Source organism: Plectropomus leopardus, chromosome 10, assembly GCF_026936395.1.
Source record: "Plectropomus leopardus strain MGB_pleo_1.0 chromosome 10, ASM2693639v1, whole genome shotgun sequence".
Taxonomy (NCBI): Eukaryota; Metazoa; Chordata; class Actinopteri; order Perciformes; family Serranidae; genus Plectropomus; species Plectropomus leopardus.
Window position 1 is genome coordinate 11,281,127 of NC_142185.1, and position 23,687 is coordinate 11,304,813.

The 23,687-nt window shown below is 38.7% G+C and overlaps 2 protein-coding genes across 10 annotated transcripts in view; both read right to left on the reverse strand.

The window, feature by feature from the left end:
• Nucleotides 1–3,295, reverse strand: LOC121948618 (uncharacterized). The gene is made up of 3 exons (XM_042494010.2): nucleotides 2,679–3,295; nucleotides 1,352–1,512; nucleotides 1–1,229 (listed from the first exon to the last, which is right to left on the reverse strand). Exons 1-3 carry the CDS (start codon nucleotides 3,139–3,141, stop codon nucleotides 900–902), a joined length of 954 nt encoding a protein of 317 aa, XP_042349944.1. The 5' UTR covers nucleotides 3,142–3,295; the 3' UTR covers nucleotides 1–899.
• A 16,464-nt stretch (nucleotides 3,296–19,759) lies between these two features.
• myo1b (myosin IB) overlaps nucleotides 19,760–23,687 on the reverse strand; it is an 85,186-nt gene continuing 81,258 nt past the window's right edge. For all 9 annotated transcript variants that reach the window (XM_042495220.2, XM_042495223.2, XM_042495221.2 and 6 more), the window contains 3 exons: nucleotides 23,520–23,672; nucleotides 22,047–22,177; nucleotides 19,760–21,958 (listed from right to left, as the gene is read on the reverse strand). In XM_042495220.2, the coding sequence (XP_042351154.1) occupies nucleotides 21,826–21,958; nucleotides 22,047–22,177; nucleotides 23,520–23,672 (417 nt within the window). In that variant the 3' untranslated portion in view covers nucleotides 19,760–21,825. The remainder of the gene's footprint in view (nucleotides 21,959–22,046; nucleotides 22,178–23,519; nucleotides 23,673–23,687) is intronic.

Consider the following 23,687-nt stretch of genomic DNA (forward strand, 5'->3'; position numbering starts at 1 on the left):
AACATAAAAACGCAGTTTAAAAAGTGAAATATATTAAATTCTATAAATTATATGAACAACATAACATGCTTATTATGAGAGCAGTGTACAAAATACAGGAAAAATGCCATATTAACAGTAAATTTAAAGTACATGCAGCCACTTTTTTGAGTATGGCTTTAACTAAATATAACATGCAGTTAGATAATAGATAATACAAGATAATACAAAACAAAGAGTTGAATATCATACAACAAAAATTCATGACAATATGGTCAAAAAAGTACTTTTAGTCATAGTAGCATTTCCCTTGCCATGCCTTATGCCTTAAAACTTTAACTGGGTGAATATGAATCCATTATTTGTAAAGTCTTGTTTAAAATATGAAAAGTTTCAAATATTGGTGGAATATTTGTTGAGCATTTGTAACAGACAATGCACTGAAAAACAATGTAACATTGACATCTTTTACAACATAAGTCTCCAAGTTAATTATTCTGTCTCTGTCTCGCCCATCAAAGTGCTACAGGCCTAAATCCTTATTCAGTTTAAGTACATGTACAATACATTAGTTCATTGCTGATGACAGGACAGGCTTCCAGTGTGTTTTTAGTGTTTAAATCACAAATAAATAATACACATAAATGTCCATTATACATTAGAATTATTTGTTAATTTTGAAGTCATAACTCAGATGGATTAATGTCCATTAAATCATTAAATGTCCTGGTACAACAGCCCAGCATGCAGATGTCAACATACCCTTTTGCTAATTTGAAGGCTCCAGGCACACATATGGCACTATGGGTTTAGGCTGAAAGTGAATAATCCACTTCACGTTTGCGTATGTGATTTTATTGTCTTCCAAAGAGCAATAAACATTAAAGAGGCATACAATAAAAGCATGCTGAACTTTACAACTATGGGAAAACCCCACTTCTTGTTCTTAGGCTTTCCTCCTTCTGCTCTGAGTAAGAGTTGTAGTTCCCTGTTTCTCCTCCAGCATGCCTCACAAAGCCTACAGAGCCCAAAGAACCCACCCTCAGCATCTCCAGCTCCTCTTTTTCGTCCTCATCATCCCCTTCTATCTCCTCTTCATCCTCCAGGCTCGAGCTGTGTGAATCACTCTGAGGCTTAGCACTGTTTATATCCACTCCAGCTCTCTCTGCATCAGTCAGTGGCGTTGCATGCTCCTTGGCTTTGCGGCTTCTCTTCCACTTCATACGCCTGTTCTGGAACCAGATTTTAACCTGGTGAAAAACAACAGGAAGGATTGGGAAATAGAGAATATATTTACACACTGATATTCCCTAATATATGTGCTGCTATAGTAATTCAGTACAATACATCCTGCAGGCTCTGACTCTCTCACCTGAGTCTCAGTTAGCATGAGAGAAGTGGCCACCTCAAAGCGTTTAGGTCTGGACAGGTACTTATTCAGCTTGAACTGGTTTTCTAATTCCAGCAGCTGCTGGCTGGTGAAAGCTGTCCTGGGCCTGCGACACTTCCCCAACAAACCTGCCTGTGCCGGGGCTGAGAAGGAAGAACAGAGAGAGGCAGAGGCAAACAGCAGAAAGAGCTGTTATTATGTGCATTATAAACATTTTGTCATTTTCATCTATTTCAAAAAGAGCGCAATACCCCTATTACTCAAAGACGTCTACTGAAGCCTATTAGAGGATGAAAGACAGACAGAAAGAAAACATTTCTTAACTGATATTTTTGTAATATATCTTTGAACAAATCCTGCCAACATCTTCCAGTTTGGATCCTTTAGGCCTACCTGCCTGTCTGTTTTATATCTTTTCTCTGTCCATTAACATTTATTGCCATGTTGATGTGAGGTCGTGGTGAGAGGATATTGCTTCAGAGGGGTAATAAACCATCACAGGACACCATTACGTTAATGAAAACACTGTAAATGTTATCAATTGATTAAGTAGGTGTATTTCAGGTGTTACCTTTACCGTAAATGGTGTGCATTTGTTTTATGAGATACATTGTTGTGAAGAGACAACATTTCAATATCATGTTCATTTTCAAAACCAATACCAACACGCAGGTGTCAGGAGGCTCTAAAAACATTAATAAATTGGCAGTTGACCCACCCATAACAAAAACATACAGCACTGGTGTACATTGAAAAGCATTTTTAATTGAAGGGGAAAACAAATAAACAATCAATTTTAATTTAATTAGATCTAAGACTGAATATGGTTCCAATATCCTAAATAAATAAAAAGTAAAAAAGTAAATAAATCAGCTTATGAAATCATTTAATACATAATATGAAATAATCAATAATACTTAGAAGCATGGCTTCAACATAAGTGCAAATTTAAAAAAATATTTAGAGTTAAATAAGTAGAGTAATGTTTTGTATAATAATATATGTTTAGAATTCATTTTACATTTTATGGTAATGTTTTAACTAATAATAAGCATTATTATTGTTTATTATTATTGTTTATTTTTTAAGCTTGTTTTTACTGTTTGTTTGTTTTTTTTAATCTTTTTTGTTTTTGGTTGTTTTTTTTAACTTCTTTAGAATAATCTATGACCTTTGAAACATCCATGTGATTTTAAATTGATTGTTTCACCTCTCATTCGCAAATTCAGAGGTAGATGAACATCATGCATTTTGGTTCTGTCAGCATCTCCAGTTATAGGACGTGGGAATGATTAAGTTTATAACTCACCTCCATATTCTCCGAGTCTGGGTATCATCATCCCGGCTCGGATCCAGGGCTCCAGCGGGAGAGTCGCAGCCCCCTTCAGCTGCTCTGTGTACGGTTGGACTAACTGCGTGAAACCGGGATATATGAAGGCGGGGTGCTGGCCTCCGAGGGCCGCCAGAGGGTACATGGAGCACGGATGCATTCCGAGGAGACCCCCTTGGTGGAGAGTAGTGAATCCTGACTGGGACAAGCCCAGGAGCTGGGCTTTGGAGGACAGGACCCCCGGCTGGACTGGAGAGGAGTTAGTTGTGTTTGGATGGGGCGAAGGTGTCTCTGAGCCGCGGTTTGACACCGGGCTATCGCCGGGGCTTTTGCTGTAATACAACCCCGGGGACGCACCGTCGCTGTCCACTCTCTGCTCCACGTTGTGAGCCAGTAGCGCATCAATACGAAAGTTTTTAGATTTCTCCAAAGTGGTAGTCATTCTGTCCCACGATGAACTTTGAGTTACGTTTCTCCAATTTCTCAACACACTATCAAAAAGTTATCAGAAACTGCTATTTCGTCACTCCTCTTCGCGGAGAAATGCCTTCTTTCTGATCCACTCCACGATGGTCCCGTGCGTAAAAAGCACTTCACTCACTCCAACACTGAGCTGAAAAATTACTCGCACCCAATAGCTCTATAAAGTCTGCTCCATTGTGATTGGTCAGAGTCAGAGGTGGTGGAGGAAGGCCCATTGAATAAAAGCAGCTCCACAGTGAAGAAATACTCTATTACAAGTAAAAGTATTGCATTCAAATGCATGAATGATTAAAAGCATACAGTTCTTCACTTTAATGGTGAAGCTGTTTAATGTGAGTCTTATGCCTACCATATACACAACTAGAAGTTATCTATAATAAAGTTTAAATATAATATATTCTGTAAAATAAATCTTGTTGTTTTAGCTTTAAAAAGTTAGTGCCCGAGCTGCCCTAAAATTTTTAAACTGACTGAATTTGAGGAGACAAGTTGGTTCATTGCAAAATTATCTAAACTTGTCCTATGTTCAGTCAAAAAAAAAAGAATTGAAACAAATAGTTTCTTGTTACAATGTGAGTGTAAAGCAAAGATACTCTGCTTTGCTTGGGGGCCACTTTTGTAAAATGACCAGAAGCCAGTCGCAGCAGCCCCACATGTTAAGGGTTGTCGGATTTTTGGATGTTTCTAGGACCTGAGTAAAAGAACTTCATTTCTATCACTCCCTGCAGCACAGGGGCCGGGTATATTCTTTGTCCTGAAGGGTTAATCAAAAGCATTGGTGTATTCCTGTATCAGCTGTCTGTGTTGGATTTTATGACTCTTTACATGTCAATTGTCTGCAGTTTTGTGGAGGTCAAGCTGTCTGGCCCAGGTGTGATTGAGGTATAACTTTATCACACACTGTCTGACACACACGCATTGTATAACGCACGCACAAGCATATGAGACACGCACAACTTGACAACTATATTAGGTTAATGACTGTAATCTCACTTTAGAGCGATGACGAAATTCATTATTTTACAACTAAGTCTTCATTACATTTTATTGGCTGCTAAGGCTGACAGAAACCCAACAGTTCTTATCGGTGGTTGCTGCTATGATTATCGTTCATCACCACACCGTGGAGCAGATAGGGGGGCAGTAAAGTGACAGAGAGCAAACAAATTTTCTCCACAGCCAAACACAAAGTACGGACAGGTGACACAAAATCCTGGAGCAGTTGTCTGTTGTTTATTTCATCACGTACACTTTATAATATGCAAAAAATGGGTCAGTTATGTGCATAAATAGTTCCTCACATATTGGTTGCAATAGTATATTGCAATACTTTGTATATAATTGTCTCCAGCTTTGCAGAATTCCTGCCAACCTAAGCTGATACCTACTATCCTGGAAAGATATCTCAATGCAAGGCCTTAGGTGGACCTATTCAGTTTCATTTACAGTGTCCAAACTGCATCTATCTGCTCCAGTTTAACCAGTGGTGATTTCCTGCTAGCTCACACAGGACTGATAAGAGACAGTCAGAGGCCTGGGAAAACAAACTTCTCTCAGTTCAAAGACAAACACACCAACACCTGCTAAACTACCCATCATATAAACTTAGATGGATGGATGTGTCCGCAGGCATGTGTCTATATGTGCATGTGTAAAACAAAATATCTGAATATTATTACATGACAGCTGCCAAACATTAATCGGTTAACTCCAACATCAGTTCTCTTGTGCTACGTTCAGACAACTGTCACAACCCTTTGACCCTCTGAAACCTGAGCTTTTTTTTTAATGAAAACATGGGTAAAAAAGACAAAGACTAACTTGACAAAAAAATCGCAAGAAATGTGACAAGAAAATTACTTTAAAATTAGTTGTAGAAAGAAAGGAGGATTATTTGAACTTTTTTTTTTAAAATAAGGAAACATTTCCAGAAAACTACATTTGCTTTGATGTAACATATTTAAAGTCATTTCTAAGGAAACATAGGTTAATAATTCACAAGTTCTGTCATCAGTCATTACAAGGAATTACATAGGTATATTCCCACAGACCACAGTATGGACAAAGCAAAACTATAAAAAAGAAGAAATATCTGTGGAAAGGAGTCAAACTAAACACTTTGCAAATATATATTTCCCTTTTTCAATCTGATAATGTTATAAGGCTGCTGTTGACATAACCAATTATTTGGATCTGTGATAAAAATGATTTACATTAATACAATATATGGAATCAATTCATTGAATACAAAACAAATAGCAACAAGAACATATGCTTTGATCTTTAATTATGTGGTAATAGTCGCACATGAAGGACATTTTAAAAAATCGATTTATTTTTTGTAAGAGGAAGTATTTACATTGCATGTTGAAGGTTATCAAAACAACACAGCATTATTTATGAGAAAATAAATGCTCTATTTGTTTGCAATTATGTCTTCCTTTTCTTTTTTTCCACTGCCCTTGATAGTCAGCCCGGTCACTGTAATGTGTGAAGTACCAGGATAGAGCAGAGGTTGTAAAAGCCAGCTGTAAAACACTTAATTTTCTGTGATCTGTTGTACAATAGATAAGGAGAGATATATCTCAACATTTAATAAAGTTTGCACAGCATATCCTGATATCCCGGGACAAATATCACATCATCTCAGATAAGTTTCAGAAGATAAAAACGACGCAACATTTGAAATTTCACACCACTGAGAGATATTATGTTTGGTAATATACTGGAAATGTGATTTATGGTCATTAGATTGCCTTGTTAATAACCCTTAACAAAAGAGCTGTTGTATTCATTTAACCCATGCACGTAGCGTTTATCTATAACAAATAGATAGCAGTCATAACTTGATACTTTGTACAGTTATATACTCTGGACTGAGGATGGAACGATCAGGTGAATGAGGTCGACCTGTCTTTGTCTTGTCCGATTAAAATGGAAACTGTGTTTATCAATAGCATACCTTCATCTACAGCAGCATTTATCTAACCAGAGGTCAGGAGTCAGAGACTTTGAACTGTCCATACTATTTATGGTCACATAGAAATCAATGTAATACACTGATTCAGAATATCAAATTAATTAAATACATTTAAATGTGTAAGTTAAAGTTGGCTTAAATGCTTAAACGGCAGTTTTTGTCACTATGAGCTAGCTTTGTTATCTTTTGCAGAAGTTTAGCTACTCTTGTTATTTGGATTAGCCTAATAAACTAAATCACAAAAATGTCAGTGCATCAAAATGGATATTTCAGATTTATTACAGATAACAGCGAGGGGAAAAACACGTAGGCCTAAATGTAACTTTAACTAAGGCAAGCTGTGGCCAATGCATCATTTAGCTCACACATGATAGTTCTCTGTTTGTGTTGTGAATCATACAAAATTACCTTAACTTGTCTTCTCGAATTCAGTCAACTTAAGATTTTAAGTCAGCCTACACACTAGCTTTTTTAAAGTTAGAATAATTTGTTTTTTACAGTGTAGGTGCAGCCAAAGCTTGTAGATGACCAAAGCAGATTGCACTTACTTTAACCAATTTACCTGTCCAGTCCTGGACAAAAGTATAGGTAAAATTAAAAATGCAATTTAATTTTCTCGAGTTTAGTCTTTTAGTTTTGGTTGGTCTGTCCTGCACTCAAAATTATTAAACATTTTGAAGTATTACTGAATGAAGACAGCTATAAATAATAGCAACTTATTCTTATCTGTCCTTAAATAAATAAAAGTAACACTGATGGCTTTGCTGTGGTCAATCACACATTAAAATAACCTTAAGTGTCTCTCAGACTATTAGGCCTTACTATTTTATCTCAGGCTGCACTAGCTCTCTGTCTTCCAGTGTAATCTTTTTATGTGTATGTGTAAAGATGTACTTGAAGCACAACTCTACAGTCAGGAAAATCTCTCTCACACAGACACACACACACAGACAAAAGCAATGCAAACTACTGAGTCAAGATATACAGAAGCAAGTCTGGGAGACACAGAGGAAAAACTACTAACCATAGCTCCACTCTACCCACAGCTGTAAAAGAACCATTCATGTTGCTTCTATTCATACACAAATGTTAGAGAGGTTAACCCAGTGGGCGATTCTGTCAGGGCTCTATAGTTAAGAGGCAAAATGGTGTGCTATTCTTGCACGGTGATACACAGGAATATGTGAGAGGTTGAATCAAAACTAAACTGATTTCAATGATTTGACAGTTACTTGATTTTATGAATTCATTTTCACTATATGCAAAAAACAAAGTCGCCTTCATATTTCATATTAACTCTCACCTCATATTCTGTTTTTCACAAATAAACTTCAGCGATGTGTTTCAGTGATGTTTCTCAAGAAAGAACTGACTGTTTATGTCAAAATGTAAAGTAAAATGTAACTATGTATCCCAGGAGATATTGAGGCTTGAAGAAAATCCCCATTCCCAGATAGAGTATGAAAAAGCCTGTTGTTCTCCTGCTGTCTGAGTCCTATTGTGTTTCTACTCCAATATCTGCTTTTGGTTGCTATTGTTCTATCTATTGTCATGCCCAAGTTTTGCTCTGATTGGCCTAATGGACCGCAGGGGAATAGAACATTTCCTGGTTGAGCAGTGGTGGGTGTTCAGGGTTGCAAGGTTCAACGTCGTTCAAAATGAGTTGATTAATGACAGCCGTCACAACTGAGACCGGGCCATAATGAGGAGGACAAGAGGGAGGAGCGGAGGAGGAGAAGAGGAGGGACAGGAGGGGAGGCAAGAGGAGGAGAGCTGAGATTGGATGATTATTACTTAGCATGGTAAACAGTGAGATGACAGTACAATGAGATGAGGCTTCAGGGAAGAAGTGGAGGGGGGAGAGAGGAGCTAATTAGTCCTAAACGGAGGTCTGTGAATGAGAGGAGGAGACAGACACACGTAGAGCTGGTTAACACACAAAGACAGGGGCAGTGATGGGGCGGCAGAGCGGTGGCTGCAGAGAGTAGTTAAACATCTGTTGCTCTGTGGGACACCCAGACTGCTCTGCAGGGTCAGATTCCCAAAATACTCATTACCCAAATATGTTCTTCCTTTAACACAAATACATGATGGCCATAGACTACTTTATAATATAAACCAGTGGAAACTGTTTTTTTCTGAGAGTTGAGAAGACTTTTTCTGCTGATGTAGTTTCTTACCCAGCTGAAAAAGATAACCCACAAATTTCAGAGATTTATGGTGAATTATTGCACTTTAAACACTTGCTGGAGCTTCAGTCGCACGGATGTTTTTTCACCAAACTGCAGATAGAATGCTCAGTCTTTGGAGATATATAATTTTCTTGAAGTTCAATATTAGGTAGAAAAAGTTCATAAGGCAACTTGAGTCTTTCAATATTTTTTGTGCCATTGTCATTAAAAGATATTCTTCTTCAGAGCACATAATATACCAAACTCACAAACCTCTGTGTGTGTGTGTGTGTGTGTGTGTGTGTGTGTGTGTGTGTGTGTGTGTGTGTGTGTGTGTGCGCGCGCGCGTGTGTGTGTGCATGTGCATGCATTTGTGCATGCGACCTGCATGTGTACGATCTTGGCTAGAAAGAATACAATTTCTTTTAGGCTTCAGGCAATGTCATTGTCAAAATATTGTTAAACTAAATTTAACAAGCTCTATGTGACATTCAGAACATTGATATAGGAGCCAACAACTATTTCCTATGTCAAAACATAGTAATTGGCATCATGAACAGAAAATGAAGTCTTACTGCCTCTGTGTTTGTTGTGATCTGAGCTTCTCTGTTCTTTGATGTGCTAGAAGGTTGTGTTTGTGTATTCCACTGGCTAGCAAATAGTTTCCACTTTGCACCATGCTGATGCTTCAGTTATCACTGATAGTGCTACACCTACCATAGGTGGTAGGACGGCATTGTCGCCAAAGTCTAACACTTCAATTTTGCACCCCACGTTAACACTGTTAGCTCTGTCAGCACAGTAGTTGCAGTTCATAGCAATGTTCATGCTGTTAGCACCATTACTTGTTCACCTCTGGATCAGCCATCTACATGTTCAGAGCTGTGTGCAGGTAATCCCAGCCCAGACCCCGTTCACAGATATGCTCTGAATATCATATAGTTTAAGCAGATATCTGCATATTAAAAAGACTTGCATAAATCTGGATAGCACTCCGCAAAACATACTCCGCTGTTGATAGATATAGTATGGATGTTGGTGAGATAAATCCATTAAAGATGCAATAAATCAAATGAAATTTGACCTGATGTTGGGGCCAGAGGACAAGGAGGTCACTTATTTATTATGAGCAATCCTGAAGGGAACATGAATGTACAAATGCACCAAATGTCATAGCAATTGTCGAGACACATTTGACATGTCAAAGGTTCACAAAAATGAACCTCATAGTGGGGCTAGAAGTCAGTGGGTTACCCCCCATTGCTTCCATTCTCTACATCTTTTCTATGACTTTGTAATACTCCTGCTTGTTTATTCTAGTCCTCATCATTCTTTCCATAATCCTGTCAGAGTGGAGACACTTCAATTAGCCTTGTGGTCCATGGACACTCCCACCAATCCATGTTTGTGAGGTTTAATCAGATTTGTTTGTGCGCATGTGCTTGCATGTATGTGTGCCTAAGGGTTAGGGTTAGGTGATGAAGGGGAAACACATAATTCTTTATCACCACCTCACCTGACACCATATCATCTCTCCTTTCCTGTTTTTTATTTATCCTCTTCTCCTCCCATTGCCCATGCACCTGAAGAATTCAGATAAAAAAAAAATAACCTATAGTGTTCAAGAGAGGACGATTAAATAAAAAAGGCTGGAGGGAGAAGGCTGTAACTCTGAAAGTGAGTGTTACAGGTTTGTAGAAGTTACTGAATTGTAGTCTGAAGGGATGATGTTGCTACACCCTGTTTGTAAGAGAGTACTGACATGACCTGCATGTTGATTTATTGCTTTAAAGCAATTTGGATAAAAGAGGTACTAAGCAACACTGATGCTGCATGTCCTCTACAGTGACATCTATTTTCATAGATTCTGAAGATATTTGGTGTACCTCGTGCTTTTGTTTTGCTCAGCCATGATGGTGCCAGTCGGGTACCCAGATGGGACCACTGAAAAAAAAAAGCCATACATAGGCTAGTTGAAAACTATGTCAACATGGAGAGTTAAACATTACATACTGATATGCCTTGGTTTCCTATTCTATAGTTAATATATGATCAGTAATCAGTATCATGTGGGGCAAACAACATAAGCACAGAGTTTTCCAGTCACTTAAGTTTGGGCCAAATCTATGCTATTATTTCTATTTTGCAAGTGTTGGTGGGTCTTTTTGTGATCGGCTTTAGATGGTGTTGGCGTGTGAATGCGAGTCACTAATCGAAATGAGGAAATTAACTCACCCATCACTAAACTCTCCTCCTGACTTCTGTTAGCTAGCCAGGTTGAGCCTTTCAAATGTAAACGTCAGTAAACACAGAGGAAAAGATGGATAAAATGTTTAATAAAGAGGATGACCTCCATCATGCCACATTAGTTTCCACTGGGAACCTTTACAGTGAAAAAGGACTGTAATGGTGAGAATGTGAGGTGCTGTCCTGTTCCTGCTGTGGATCACTGCTATATGTTGTTAAGAGGCAGCTGCAGAGTGGCATTGCCCTTGTTTGGGAGGAGCAACCATGCCGCCATGTTGTTGGGGTTCATTTTTGCATTAGGAACACATTTATCATAAACACCCAATGTGACATACATGTAACATTTCAGATCTCTGATCCTATGTGTGGTATTTCAAAAGAAAAGTTTCAGAAATGTGTTCCATGTGGCCTATTTGTTCTATATTACATCCCCCATAATCTTCCTTAAAGTCGAAATGGGTCTGGGCTCTTATGGGTTAAAATACAGGAAATACACACAGAGATAGTTTTTGAAATTTACTTTGTGCCAAATGTGTTTTTGTGCTTGTGTTCAGCATGTGTGCAGGATGTTGTATACAGGAGGAGGTTTTGTTTCGAGAGGCTATCCAGGGGTTAAGAGGGGGGATTAGCTTTGGTTTAATTGGTCGTTTTGAAAGAGGCGGGACCGACAGGCTTAGAGGCAGGGCTGTCACGGCATGATGTATGTTGTCTCACACTGACGATGAGATTTCATTTCCCTAATTGATCCCCCCTCTCCCTGACTTTACACCTTCTCTCCTTCTCGTCATACCCTCCATTTCTGCTTGTTTACCCCTGCCTTTGCTTCTCTTTCATGCCCCCACCCCAGATGTTGCTTGTCTAATGAGAGTCAGGACTATTTCATTAGTTATAGTGATACGCAATGAGAAAACAGTTGTTGAACTGATTAGCATCATTACAGGCCATATGAACTGCTTAATTAAGAATCATTGTTTTCACTGTTTCACTGTGACCAGCCTCTGCACTAACCAACATATCTGTTTTACGCCTGACCAGGCCAAAACATAGCTAGCAATTACCTCAGGTGAGTGATGGTCCACGCACTGAAGAGCTGCCATTTAAAGTCCAGTTTGGGTTAATATACCTGTTTCACCCTTGTGTTGTTGTGTTACTAACAGCATTTTATGGACTAACATAAAAAAGAAGATAGAATAACCCTTGGGCTATTGGAGAAAGGATAAACTTGAGAGAGTAAAACGTGAGAACAAGTTTGAGCACCTTTTTTATGGTTGTACCTTCCACAATTCTGTAAAGTTTGGGGAGGCAGGCAGTTGAAAGTAAAGAGGAAGTTGATGAAAAGAGGCAATATAGACATCATTGTGGCTTACATGTGATAACAGTGTCCTGAATTCACAGGTCTGGGATTGTGAGCAGATTTGCACACTTGCACACATGCTTGCTCAGATGCCTGTGCTCCTGCCTAATGCCTGTAAATGAGCACCTAATGATGTGTGTGCAGCTATTTGCTTATCCGTATCAGTTCCACAGCTGCTTGTGTTCACACGTACTTGCAGACATGAACACTGACTCACTTTGACCCAATCACTTTAGTTGGTGCAATGACAATTGAGCATAAAGATAGCAATGATTTGTTATTTTATTTGTCCAAACTTAGCATTGCAAGTTTCCCATGAGCAGAAAAAGAACTGTTTACTTATCTGTAAACAGATAGGAAAACAGTCTACACGAGACAAAGGGACAGAGCAATATGAGCAAGCGCTTTAGTACAACCAGATCTTTCATCTGCTGGTTTGGATGGGTATCTCCTCTTATGCAGGAGCAGAACATACATGCATGTGCAGGGGGCTTTCATCGCTGCTTGTTCTTGGATGTTGGCTTGGTGTGTCACAGCCGTAACCCCCAATCCCCTAACCCTAACACTAACTCTATCCCTAACCCTAATCCATGAAAAATTGCCAATTTAAACTTCTAAACTAATATTTTCACTCCTATATATGTTCCAACAAGAATATTATCTGAAATTGGAGAGGAATCAATACCTGCTACAAGATTATAAGTACAGACTCACAGCACATCTTTTAACTTTGAGTCCTTTTAGACAGTTAAAGAGAGACACAGATGTGGAGATAAATTTAAGTGAAGACTTTGGTATTAAAAGATTTCTGTGTAGGTAGATGTGACCACAAATACTTTGGGGTTTTTTTTTTCAGTTTAGGGTACAAAAACTCAACACAGCACAACTAAAACTTGTAGCCTTTTCTTAAAATGCATCGGGAAAAACACACTATGTCCAGGCAACAATTCTTTTACATATTTAATGACTGATTCAGTTGTTTTCTGTTTTATTATTTTAGAAGTGAGCTGCAGTTAATCAGTCATAGTAATGTCAGTCTTTGTCAAAAATCGCCATGATACACAGTATGCGTGTAGGCCTCAGGCCTTTGATTGGCACACACATTTTTGACCATAAAAATACTTTAGCACATGTAGGAGATTATTTAAGTGGTCATTTCTTGCTTAACCCATGTTCAGCTCTCCACAGATGGCGCAGCAGAAGTCCTTTTTTCCCCTCAATCCCTATCTACCCTCCTCCCTCCATTCTTGCCTATTGACGTGATAATGGCTACAAATTGATGAAGCCATTGAGTGTGCTGGTGACACAAGGGTGAGATGGGACACAAACTCTCCACCACCCAGTAACACTCATTAATCAGACCTCTTCCAGCCCCTGTCCCTCCCTCCAGACTGCCTGACACACTGCCAGGGCCAGAAAAGTAATACTCTGTGTGTCTGTCCTGGTCTCTGGTTGTCCCTCCCTGTCTGCCTTTATGTCAACCCCATGTCTGTATTCTGTTTCTTTGGGGCTGTGTCTGTCTTTTTTTCCAACATCAGTCACTATGGTGCAGATTCTGATTAGTTTTACTGTTGTATGCCAATCAGCCATATGGAGAAATGACCAGAAAAATGTTTTTTTTGTTTGTTTGTTTTTTACTTTAAGCTTCCATAGGTAACTTTTTTTTAGAAAATATGACAAAAAAAGTTTTTTTGTTTTGTTTTTTAAATTATTGTCACTATATCCTGTCAGTAGTACACAAGGCAGATAATCTCTGAAAATTAAATTATTAAAATCATGCTCCTCTGCCCCCTCATGGTGCTCCTAATGGCATTTGTGAAAAATTACAAAAACAACCACTCAAAACCGAGGAGTCTCTAACACAGCTGTAGTCAAACTTTCAAACTGAGCAGTGCCAATCAAATATGAATCAAGATTATGTTTCTGCATTTTTTAATTTTTCACTTTAAATTTCCTTTAATAGGGTACTGTTTAGTTTTAAAATAATGTGAAAGTTTGTTCTTCAGTGGGTGGTTCCTCATTTCAGCTCAACTATTTCTATTATCATAAACATTCTCATTTTACAGCTAAACAGTCCACTAAAATATACTTTTGAAATCATTTAAAGCAGGAAATTGGCAATACAGTCACAGAATTTTGATTCATATTTAATAAGCTCTGCCTAGTTTGATAGTCCACAGTTCAAGAGCAGTGACTGACATAATTGACAGCTGTTCTCTCTGAAATTACCTGTAATTGGCCAAAGTTGCCCTTCATGGGCTAGATTTTCTAAAGCCTGTAAACAGAGCCAAGCAAGGTGCAGAAGCCTAATGCTCTCTTATTCCACTTTAATTATAATACGCTTAAAGTTTATGCTGGAATTTTTGCCAGATGACCCAAAGCTTAATTGCCTACCCATCCTTTAACTTTAACCTTTACCTTTAACCTCAAGGAAGAAAACACGGTTAGAAGAACCCCAAACATGACCTCCAAAACTGGACGTTTACCATATTAATCCCACATGGAGGGTACACTGAATGAATTTTTACTCCAAATGACAGATAGTCTTTTTCCGGTCTTGATGGGTGGTTTCATTTAAATCACAGCATAGATTTATGTCAAAGTAAATCAGCAGCCTGGTGGCCAAAGTGTTGACATCTATATCCTAAACTCCCTCACTCAATAATGAAATCAGCCTTGACGCTGTGACGGCTCAATACGGTCAATACGGCTAACTAACCTTCAGCACAAATAGGATGTGTTCATAACAAATCTGCGTTGCAAAAACCCCAATTTTCACAGTGTGAGTCAGAGAGAAGGTAATTGATCTTTTCTCAGTATCTGGAAACAAATTACATCGTTGCTATTGTGGGGCTGGTGTTTGCAGTCATTGCCAACCAAAGTGCCAAAAAAAAACAATCGAACACTTACTGCAAATTGAATCAGAGTACATTTTGTGAGAGAAGAGTCAGAGAAATGCTTTTGAAGTCCCAAGAGAAGTATTTCCAAGAGGCAGACAATATGCTTTTATATTACAACAGTAAAGTCACAATATGGCAGTAACTCATGGTCCTATATTTTATGTAGAAAGGAAGTTACTCGTGAAGATTTCATCTCCAGTAAAACGCTACATTAAATTAATGGCAGAAAGAAAGGTAGGTTGGGAAAAGGAGAAAGGAGGGAGGGCTGGATGTTGAATTTAGAGATTCATTAGTTCACACTGAACTTTGAACGTATTGACTTGAGACGGCAGTAAATTTAGGACTTGGAAAAACCAATGGTAATCAGCCAGGGGCAAAAAAAAAGCAGCTCGTTTGGTTTAATGTTATTTGGTATATTTGGGTCTCCTTGGTGACCCAAGTGGAAACTGTGGTCATGATTAACATAGCCTAGTTGTGCATTTACTCTGTTGCATTATGGGAAGGCAATAATGTCCAACCAACAAATGACCCTCTAAGCAGTCACTTTTGAAAGAGAAGCAGGTCAAACATGCAAACTTAATGGCTGGTTATGTAAAATATTAATGCATTAAAGCCCGATGACAAACTTACTGATGAATAAAATACATTGTTTATCCATGGACTCTGATTCACATCAGCATCTAACACATCTAAATGAAAATGACAAAACAAGAACCTATCACTTTTATTCCCTTCTTCACCATCTGTCAAATGACATCTGGGTCTGAAATATCCTCCTTTCAGACCAACTCTGATGGGAAGTTTAGTTGGCTCCACAAGCTAAACTTGACTGGCATCTAGACTCTGTGCCACAGTATGTAACTGCACATTACATTAAATCCCAGTGGCAGTGCCAGTCATGTCAGACCAGTTTGAATTTAGCAGCAAAGAGTGTTGAAACTTTACAATCACAAGACCTGACTTTTAGCATTTTACAAAGGAAACATCACAAGATATAAGAGACTGTTTAAAATTAATTAAGATACAGTAGGTAGCTTTTATTTTTTTTTAAAGTCATAAAAAAAGTCATAAAAAGTCATATTTGCCTAAACTGTCACTATATCCTGACAGCAGTACATTTGACAGATAATCTCTGGCATTTGCAAGAATCCATCGTGCCTGAACAATAACAACCAAACAGAGTCAGGAGAAGTCTCTAAGGCAGTGTCACTGCTTGTACACACGCTGCACGGCCACAAAAACTGTAAACGGCAAAGACGAGTAAACAGAAGATGAGCAACAAAGGAAAGCTTGCTGTCTTTTTCATTGCTGGTGGTTGTTTCTCAGCCATTGTGCTTGTAAAGCTGCTCCTGAAGTCGCGTGCTGAAGACATAAGCTCCACTGAGACAGAGACTATTCGTCCTGGCTCTGTTTAGATGTTAATGGTGCATTCTTGCAAATGCCAGTCGGAGGAGCCAGAGGAGCGTGATTTCTTTCAGAGATCATCTGTTTCGTGTACTACTGTCAGAATATAGTGACAGTTTCAACACATATGACAAAAAAGTTGTTTGTTGGTTTTTAAAAAAATAAAAGTTACCTACTCTAGCTTTAAGTGAGAAATTAAATATTTCTTCTAAATATTGATTAAATATGGATATGGATTCTTTGACTTTCAGTAAAAAGTATATTTTTATAGAACAAGCTGTGTGCAAAATCACACCGATGAAAATTCATTTTAGAAAAAAATGTTTTAGTAACCTGTGTGTGCTTGAACTAAGGTGACTTTAGGAAATTGTTAAACTGGCATCAAAAGTATCAGATAGCAGCCCAACAAGCCACACCTGAACAAGACCTATGGGACAAAGTTGCAGTAAAACAGCAGGTTATCAGCGACAACACTCTTTCAGGCCACCGTTTATCTCGACTGCTACCATCAGGAGAGCACTATCACAGCATCAAGGCACACACCACTTTTCAAAGGCAGCTTTTAACCCCCGGCAATTACTTTTCAACCGTCAGGAATGAGTAGCCACATCTTTTTTGCCATGCATTCGTGACTGCTTTCATTTATTTGAGTCATGCCTCGACACTGTTTGTTTGTTTGACACACAGAGAGAGACAGAGAGAGAGAGACCACCAAAGCAGATGGGAATGATTTTACTGACTGTCATGCAGGTTTGCAGACAAGATTATCCTCAACAGGAAGCAGCATCTTCTAAAAGTGATTTCCATTCCTGCAGTTCACTTACATGTTTTTCTTTCTTGCTTTTATTGCCAGCAGCACTACAGTCCACTGCAGCTGATAGGACTTTGAACAGGATGTGTAATCCCCTCAGGAGAATTCCCAAACTTATCCTGTTGTCACTCTTGTTTGCAGTCTTTCCATCTTCTTGGCAACTATTAAATATATTAAATAAGAAGCGCTGCGAGGCAACTCATGCATTCATTTAAAAGAAAAGAAAAAAATGTTTAGACAGCATTATAATAGCAAAATGATAATGTAAAATTTCAAAACAATACTATACCAACTTATTGTTTTACAGATGCTTAGCCCTTTGAAACTTGGATCAACATCACGTTTCTTGTGCTGCTTTCAGATGCCTTTCACAAATGTACACCTTGTACACCTTTGAGCTGATGACTGACTGAGCAAATTGGTGCAATTCCTCAATAACATGGGAAATAAGCAGTGAGCAACTTGATAAAAATTTTTTCCACAAATTTCAAGAAATTTAAGTAGTTTTTTAAAAAAAAAAATGCATGGGGAAAATGTCAAGGGGACACAAGAAAATAAGCATGCCAGGGGAAAAAGCTGATTTATAATTATAATTGTGATTATAAAAATGATATAATAAAATTATATTAAAGAATCCTTATAATTTTAAGCAATATTTCCAAGTCTTGTTTGCCTTTTTTCCCACTTTTTTTTTGATTATCATTTCTGCTTTTGTTTATCAATGCCTTCTTCCCATATTTTTGAGAGAAGCCAAAGAGTTGACTTAAAAGTCTAAATTGCTGCTTACCAATTTACTACCACTAAGGAGGTTCAGAGGGAGAAGTTTACTATCATGGGCATCGTTGAATGCATCAGCCCTCAAACTTTACTTTTCCACACAACGGTTTATTTACCAAAAAAACAAGCATTTGCAACATAAAGCGGGGTAGCAAACACACATGGGTTGTCACTCTGACAGAAACAAACTTGAGTCAGATTTAACAAATGTCCATCTTAACAAGGTTAAATAATGTTCTCTCTTAAACTAACCATGCACAAGAAAAACTAAAGATGAAGAAAGAACCTGCGACTCCATTTGATAATCAGGAAAATGTGAGTGAAAGGATTTTCAGGGTTTAAATGGGGAGTGAACAGGTGAGCTCAGTCAGGTTAATGAGGGGTGAACAAAGAGTAAAAGGAACCAATCAGTGCCGAGGAAAGGAAGTGACGTAAAGAAAGCAAGGCACTGAAGAAAAGAAGTGTCAAAATAAAAGAAAATAGGTATTTGTTTATTACAGTTTATTTTTACACTATTAAAATAGTGACCTATGTTAAAGGCGGTAGAATACTATCTTTACTATACAACTCATTTTCTAAATGTATTAATAAGGCAAATTTACTTGATTGTGTAATTTAGATTTAAGTCAGTATTATGTTAATATACATATTTAGCTATTTTTGACATGGTGCAACCTGACCAGCAGGTTATTAGTAAACATATAAACATTATAGCAGTTACCACTCTTGCCTGTGGAAAGATTCTGTTGCACCTGATCAACCGAACACCTTTCTTTGGATGATGCTCCACTTAAGTTTTAAAAAGATAAAATACACACTTATGAGGATCTAAGAACCACTTTTGCTATACCTTGAACCCTGTTATATCTTATCTCAACAAATTAAAATTACTCATGATTTGAGTTGTGATTAATGTTAAACTTATCCTTGCACATTCATTGATTAAGGTTTTATATATCAGCATAAAGCAGTCAGTTTCCCTGCTGTATATACTCCTGCAGCGCCCTCTGTCTTTTGTACTGTAATGCCATCTAAAATCCATTAGATGTCACCAAAGACTACCCAATCTCAAGGCCAAAGCAACGTGATTGTACCTCCATCTGCACCCACTCTTTGGATGGTACTCTATGTTCATCTTTCAGTAGAATATGTTCATATCATTATGATCTTTAATGAATGAAATTAAAGTATACAGATGTATGTTCCAAGTGGCAGATCCAGTATTCATCACATTTAAGATGAATAAGGCAAATCTGCAAAACAACTGTTATAATCTGGTACCAGATTTTTAAATTATTAAAACAAACAACTCCTCATTTTGCTGTGTGTAACAGCAGCATTTGAATGCTACAGGTTTAGCAGGATATCAGATTGTGCTTTGTACAATTCCAACTCCCACTGAGGGTTGCGTATCCACTGGGAGGCTGGGACTCCTCCTTCCTTTCCCAGCCTGCAGAGTGGTGGGAACCGGGTACCGGGCAGCCCAAAATGGTATGCTATTTTTACCACTCTGTGCTCAATCTGAGGGCTGCTCCCTGGAGACCTGTTGCCGGCAGCTCTCCCCAAGCCGCGGAATTTAACCCTAGGACAGCTCTCCCCAGATGTGATGGAAAACATCTGGCCAGCCGCTTGACTACAAGGCCTGGGCGTCCAGCTTCAGTGCTGGTAACCCCCATAAGACTTTTTAGTCCCCATGTTGATACTGCTTGTAAACAGCAACCAAGGCCCCTCAAGGGAATGTTGGATTTAATAATCTAATGACAGATTTTTGACTGCTGCCTGCACACCGAGTTACATGAAATGCTCACTAACACTGCGCATCCTTTATTAAGTATTCATTTAGGGTCATTTGCTCCCTGATAAAAAAGCATTACTGGAATAAACAAATAGAAAGAAAAAGACAATGGTAAAAAAGTGCCACAGAATCCTGGGATAACAGTAATTTATTACAGATTTTTATTTAATTTAAAAAAGATTACTTGTAAATGTTACACTGAGTTCTATTGAAACATTTTCATGTTGTGTCTCAGCACAGGTTAACATTAGGCACACAAGAATGCAGACATCATTTTGCAGCTCTAGCCATTGTTCAAATACAAAACAGACAAGGGGGAGAGGAAGATGTCACTTTAGCAAAGCTGCACCAAACTGTGCAGTGCCACGGAAGAGAATACGTCAAAATTCAGCTCGATCGTTCCTGCGCGAGGGACAACAACAACTCAAAGTCCCTGTGTCGTGTGTGTGACATCAAAAAATACAAAAACGTACAAACCCAGGAACCCTGGATTGCAGAACATGACTAGACCAAGTCTGGCTGTGTTATTCCCTCAGTCACCAGACAAACATCTGGTTGGCTTCAAAGTCACCAGTACAAAACCCACTACCAGTACATCCACGTAAAGATTATAGTCGTCCACATACCTGAAAATATAGCACTCTTATCGCTTCTTTGACAAATTTGGCTTACGTGTAAATATGTGTGTACCAAATTTATACATTAGTGTACCAGAAGGTGTTTGATTTCTTCAGAAACATCAAGAATCTATAGTCACGTGCGCTTAATATTTGGTCTTTCCCCTTGAAAAATACACATTAGGTCAGAGTGGGTCAAGCACTACGATTACTCAAGCTGCAGTGGCAAGAACAGCTATTTCACAAACACAGCAATTAAAAGTAAGATAGTAAAGAAACCCTTTGTCCATGCCAGGGCCACAGCCTACAGAGCCTATATGTATAGCTTACGGTACAGTGAGGGCGACTGCTGCTATGGGTTCTCACTACTGTTTCGTTGGATAGCATTTTATTTATTGCACACAAAAGAAAAAAAGGATTTCGCTTTGAGCCAGAGAAGGCTTGAATCTGGTAAAGACTTTATGAAAGGTGTGGGTACCTTTGCGTCTCGTAGTTGGGTACTTTACCTTCCACTGGGATGTCTGTGCTGCCTTTGTCAGTATCTTTAATCGCGTCCCTCATAAACGTCTTCTTTGATTTAACATGACATTCTATTAGATAAGGATATAAATTCAGCTCACAATGACTCTTTGTAGATGCAATAAAGCTTGGAAATATTCTTAATTATACAGAGGAAATGGAAGCTGATCACATGCACAGTGCTGTCAAAACATATAAGAAATTCCCCTATGGAAAAAAACCCTATTCAAACATTTTTGGCAAGGATGTTGTCAAGAACAGGGTCCATCACCTACTTGGTTTTTCTATGTTTGTATTTGCACACCGACATGTGACAAGTCATGGGACCTGTTCAATGGCACATACAAGGAGGATACAAAAAGTGGTTTTACAATTATCTAGCAAATTACATTTGACTTTTCAACTGCCCACTGTTCTTTGTTTCAGAGAAAATAGATAATATAGAAAATACAACAACATACAATCAAATTCAGCTCATCCCCTTTTGGTTACACCGAGGTGAAAACAAGTGCAGTACTTAAAAGTTCTTCAGAGAAACTAAATCCGACAGGCCGAGCCCAAAAGTTTCTAGTTCATCTCAAATTCTAAGCTGTCTGCTTAAAGCCAAGAAGTGCTTAAAAATGGATGAGTCAAGGCCAGTTGAGGCTGGAGCTTGTCACAAAGTTCTTATGACATTTTCTCTGAGGACTAATTCAACATACACGCAGAACAATCATTATCACCACTGGTATACTGAAGTCTCTCTTGTCCCACCGAGATTTCTTTTCATCTATCTCTAACTCTTTACCCCCAGTTTTACAAAACACCAGTGAAACATTTTACCAAACTTCTGTGGCATGCAACCCAGAAAAGGGCTTTCTTTGCCAAAAAAAGTGGCACATGATTACAGCTATAGTGATGCCAGAGTAAATCTGATAAGAGGAGACTGAAGGAGAAACAACAACACAACAAGCCAAATAATCATCATTTTTGGGCTCAGGGTGGGCACTGGGGTGAGACAAGAGGTTCGGAGTGGGAGGTGGTTTCAGTATGTCATCGGCGCCTTCCCAGTCTGGTGAGGGAGCTGCACTATGCTGTTGAGGGCACCGACACTTCCAGCAGGCGGTTGTTCTTGCGCTTGCACGATACACTGTTGCCGTTCTTGGGGGCTCCCTGGACGAACTTCACGCATACTTTGTCATGCTTGAACTGCACCAGAAACCTGCGACACAGAAACATTAGCCATGTCGTTAAACATCATCCAGGTTGGGGGGAAATCAAGGTGGATCTAAATCTGCATGCTCTCTTACTCGTCTGAGATGTCGATGTTGAGCTGCTTGCTGTCTGCAGCCGTAGCCCCGATGCGGTGGAGTTTGGTGATGATCTCTATCAGATGTTCACTGCTCAGTAAGAAATCTCCTTTGACAGCTGAGGCCGACCCCTAAAGCAAAATGACACAATGACATTTGAATAAAAAACTCATGAGCAACCTACTGGATGCGCACTTCGGATGGGCATTAGTACTCAAGTTCTCGATTAGGACATCGGTATTCGTTTAATGCTTAAGGCAACAAAATTATTTTTTGCTTTGTGGAACTAGAATTATCACATTGCTATTGAATCAATCGGTGAATCAGTCCAATGGCAATTAAAGTTTACAAACATGTCTGTGAAAACAATTTTTCCTTTGACCACCAAAATCTAGTTCATCATTGGGTCCAAGTGGACGTTTGTGCCCAATCTAAAGAAATTCCCTTAGGTCCTTCCTGAGATTTCACGTTCACAATAATGAGATAAACACAAGGTTGCAGTGACCTTGACCTTTGAACACCAAATTCTGCTCACTGCATTGTTGATTCCAAGTGGCTGTCTGTGCCAAGGTGCTGGTAAGTTATTGCATTTGCAAGAATGAGACAGAAGAGGTCACCATGACATTGACTTCTGACCTATTACCACGAAAAATATCATCAGTTCATCATTGAATCCAAATGGACATTTGTGCAAATTTTGCAAAATATTCCCTCAGGGCATTCTTGAGATATCGCATTCACGACAATGGGATGGATGGACGCAGGCATAGACAGAGGTGTTGTCAAACAACCTGCAAACATAATAACCGCTATCTACGTATATCTGCACAAATCCATTTACTGAAAAATGAGAGATGTCTGACTGATATGACATTACAGGCAGAATGGCATCTAGTCATAAGCATGATGTCTGAAAGTTTTTCCGCAAAATAGACAAAATGAATGTTCAGTGCAAGCTACATAATGTTAAACCTGAAAATTACTGTAACATTTTCATATTTGTAGATATGATTTTTCCTTGTGAACAAAGCTAACAAGGAAAAGGCTCTACCGTCTGTGCAGCACAGAGGGGTAGGATTACCCAAACCCCTTCCCTGAATTTTCGCTTGAGTTTAATTTCAATTTTTTTTCAAGTACTCTATAATCTCTACACAATACTTTCATCAAAAAAGCGTCGACTTTAATGGTTATTTTTCATTTTTTTCTTATTTATCTATGTATGTGTGTGTATCTGTATGCCTGGGTGTGTTTTGGGTCATTGATATTTAAAAAAAAAACAACCCCAAAACCTTAAAAGATTTGGATCGGTATTCCCCATAGTCAGAGACCTCCCATCAGCATGTAACCAACAGCACAGTTTCACACAGTACTTGATTTCTTGCTGGGAGTTGAATTAAAAGATCAATACTGAATCAATCTTGCACTAAAACGACACATCAAACCATTTCTCTTCTCAGAACAGGTTTCCTTCACCTCTTTGAGTTTGAGAGCAAAGAAGCCGTCGCTCTGCGTGCTGACTGACACGCTGGTGAGGTCTGGCAGAGGAACGCTGGCCTTCACCTGGCCGGTCTTCTGGTCAGCCAGGACAAAGTTTGTCTTCGTCAGCAGGAAGATCCGAGCTGTACCCTGCAAACCCGGAGC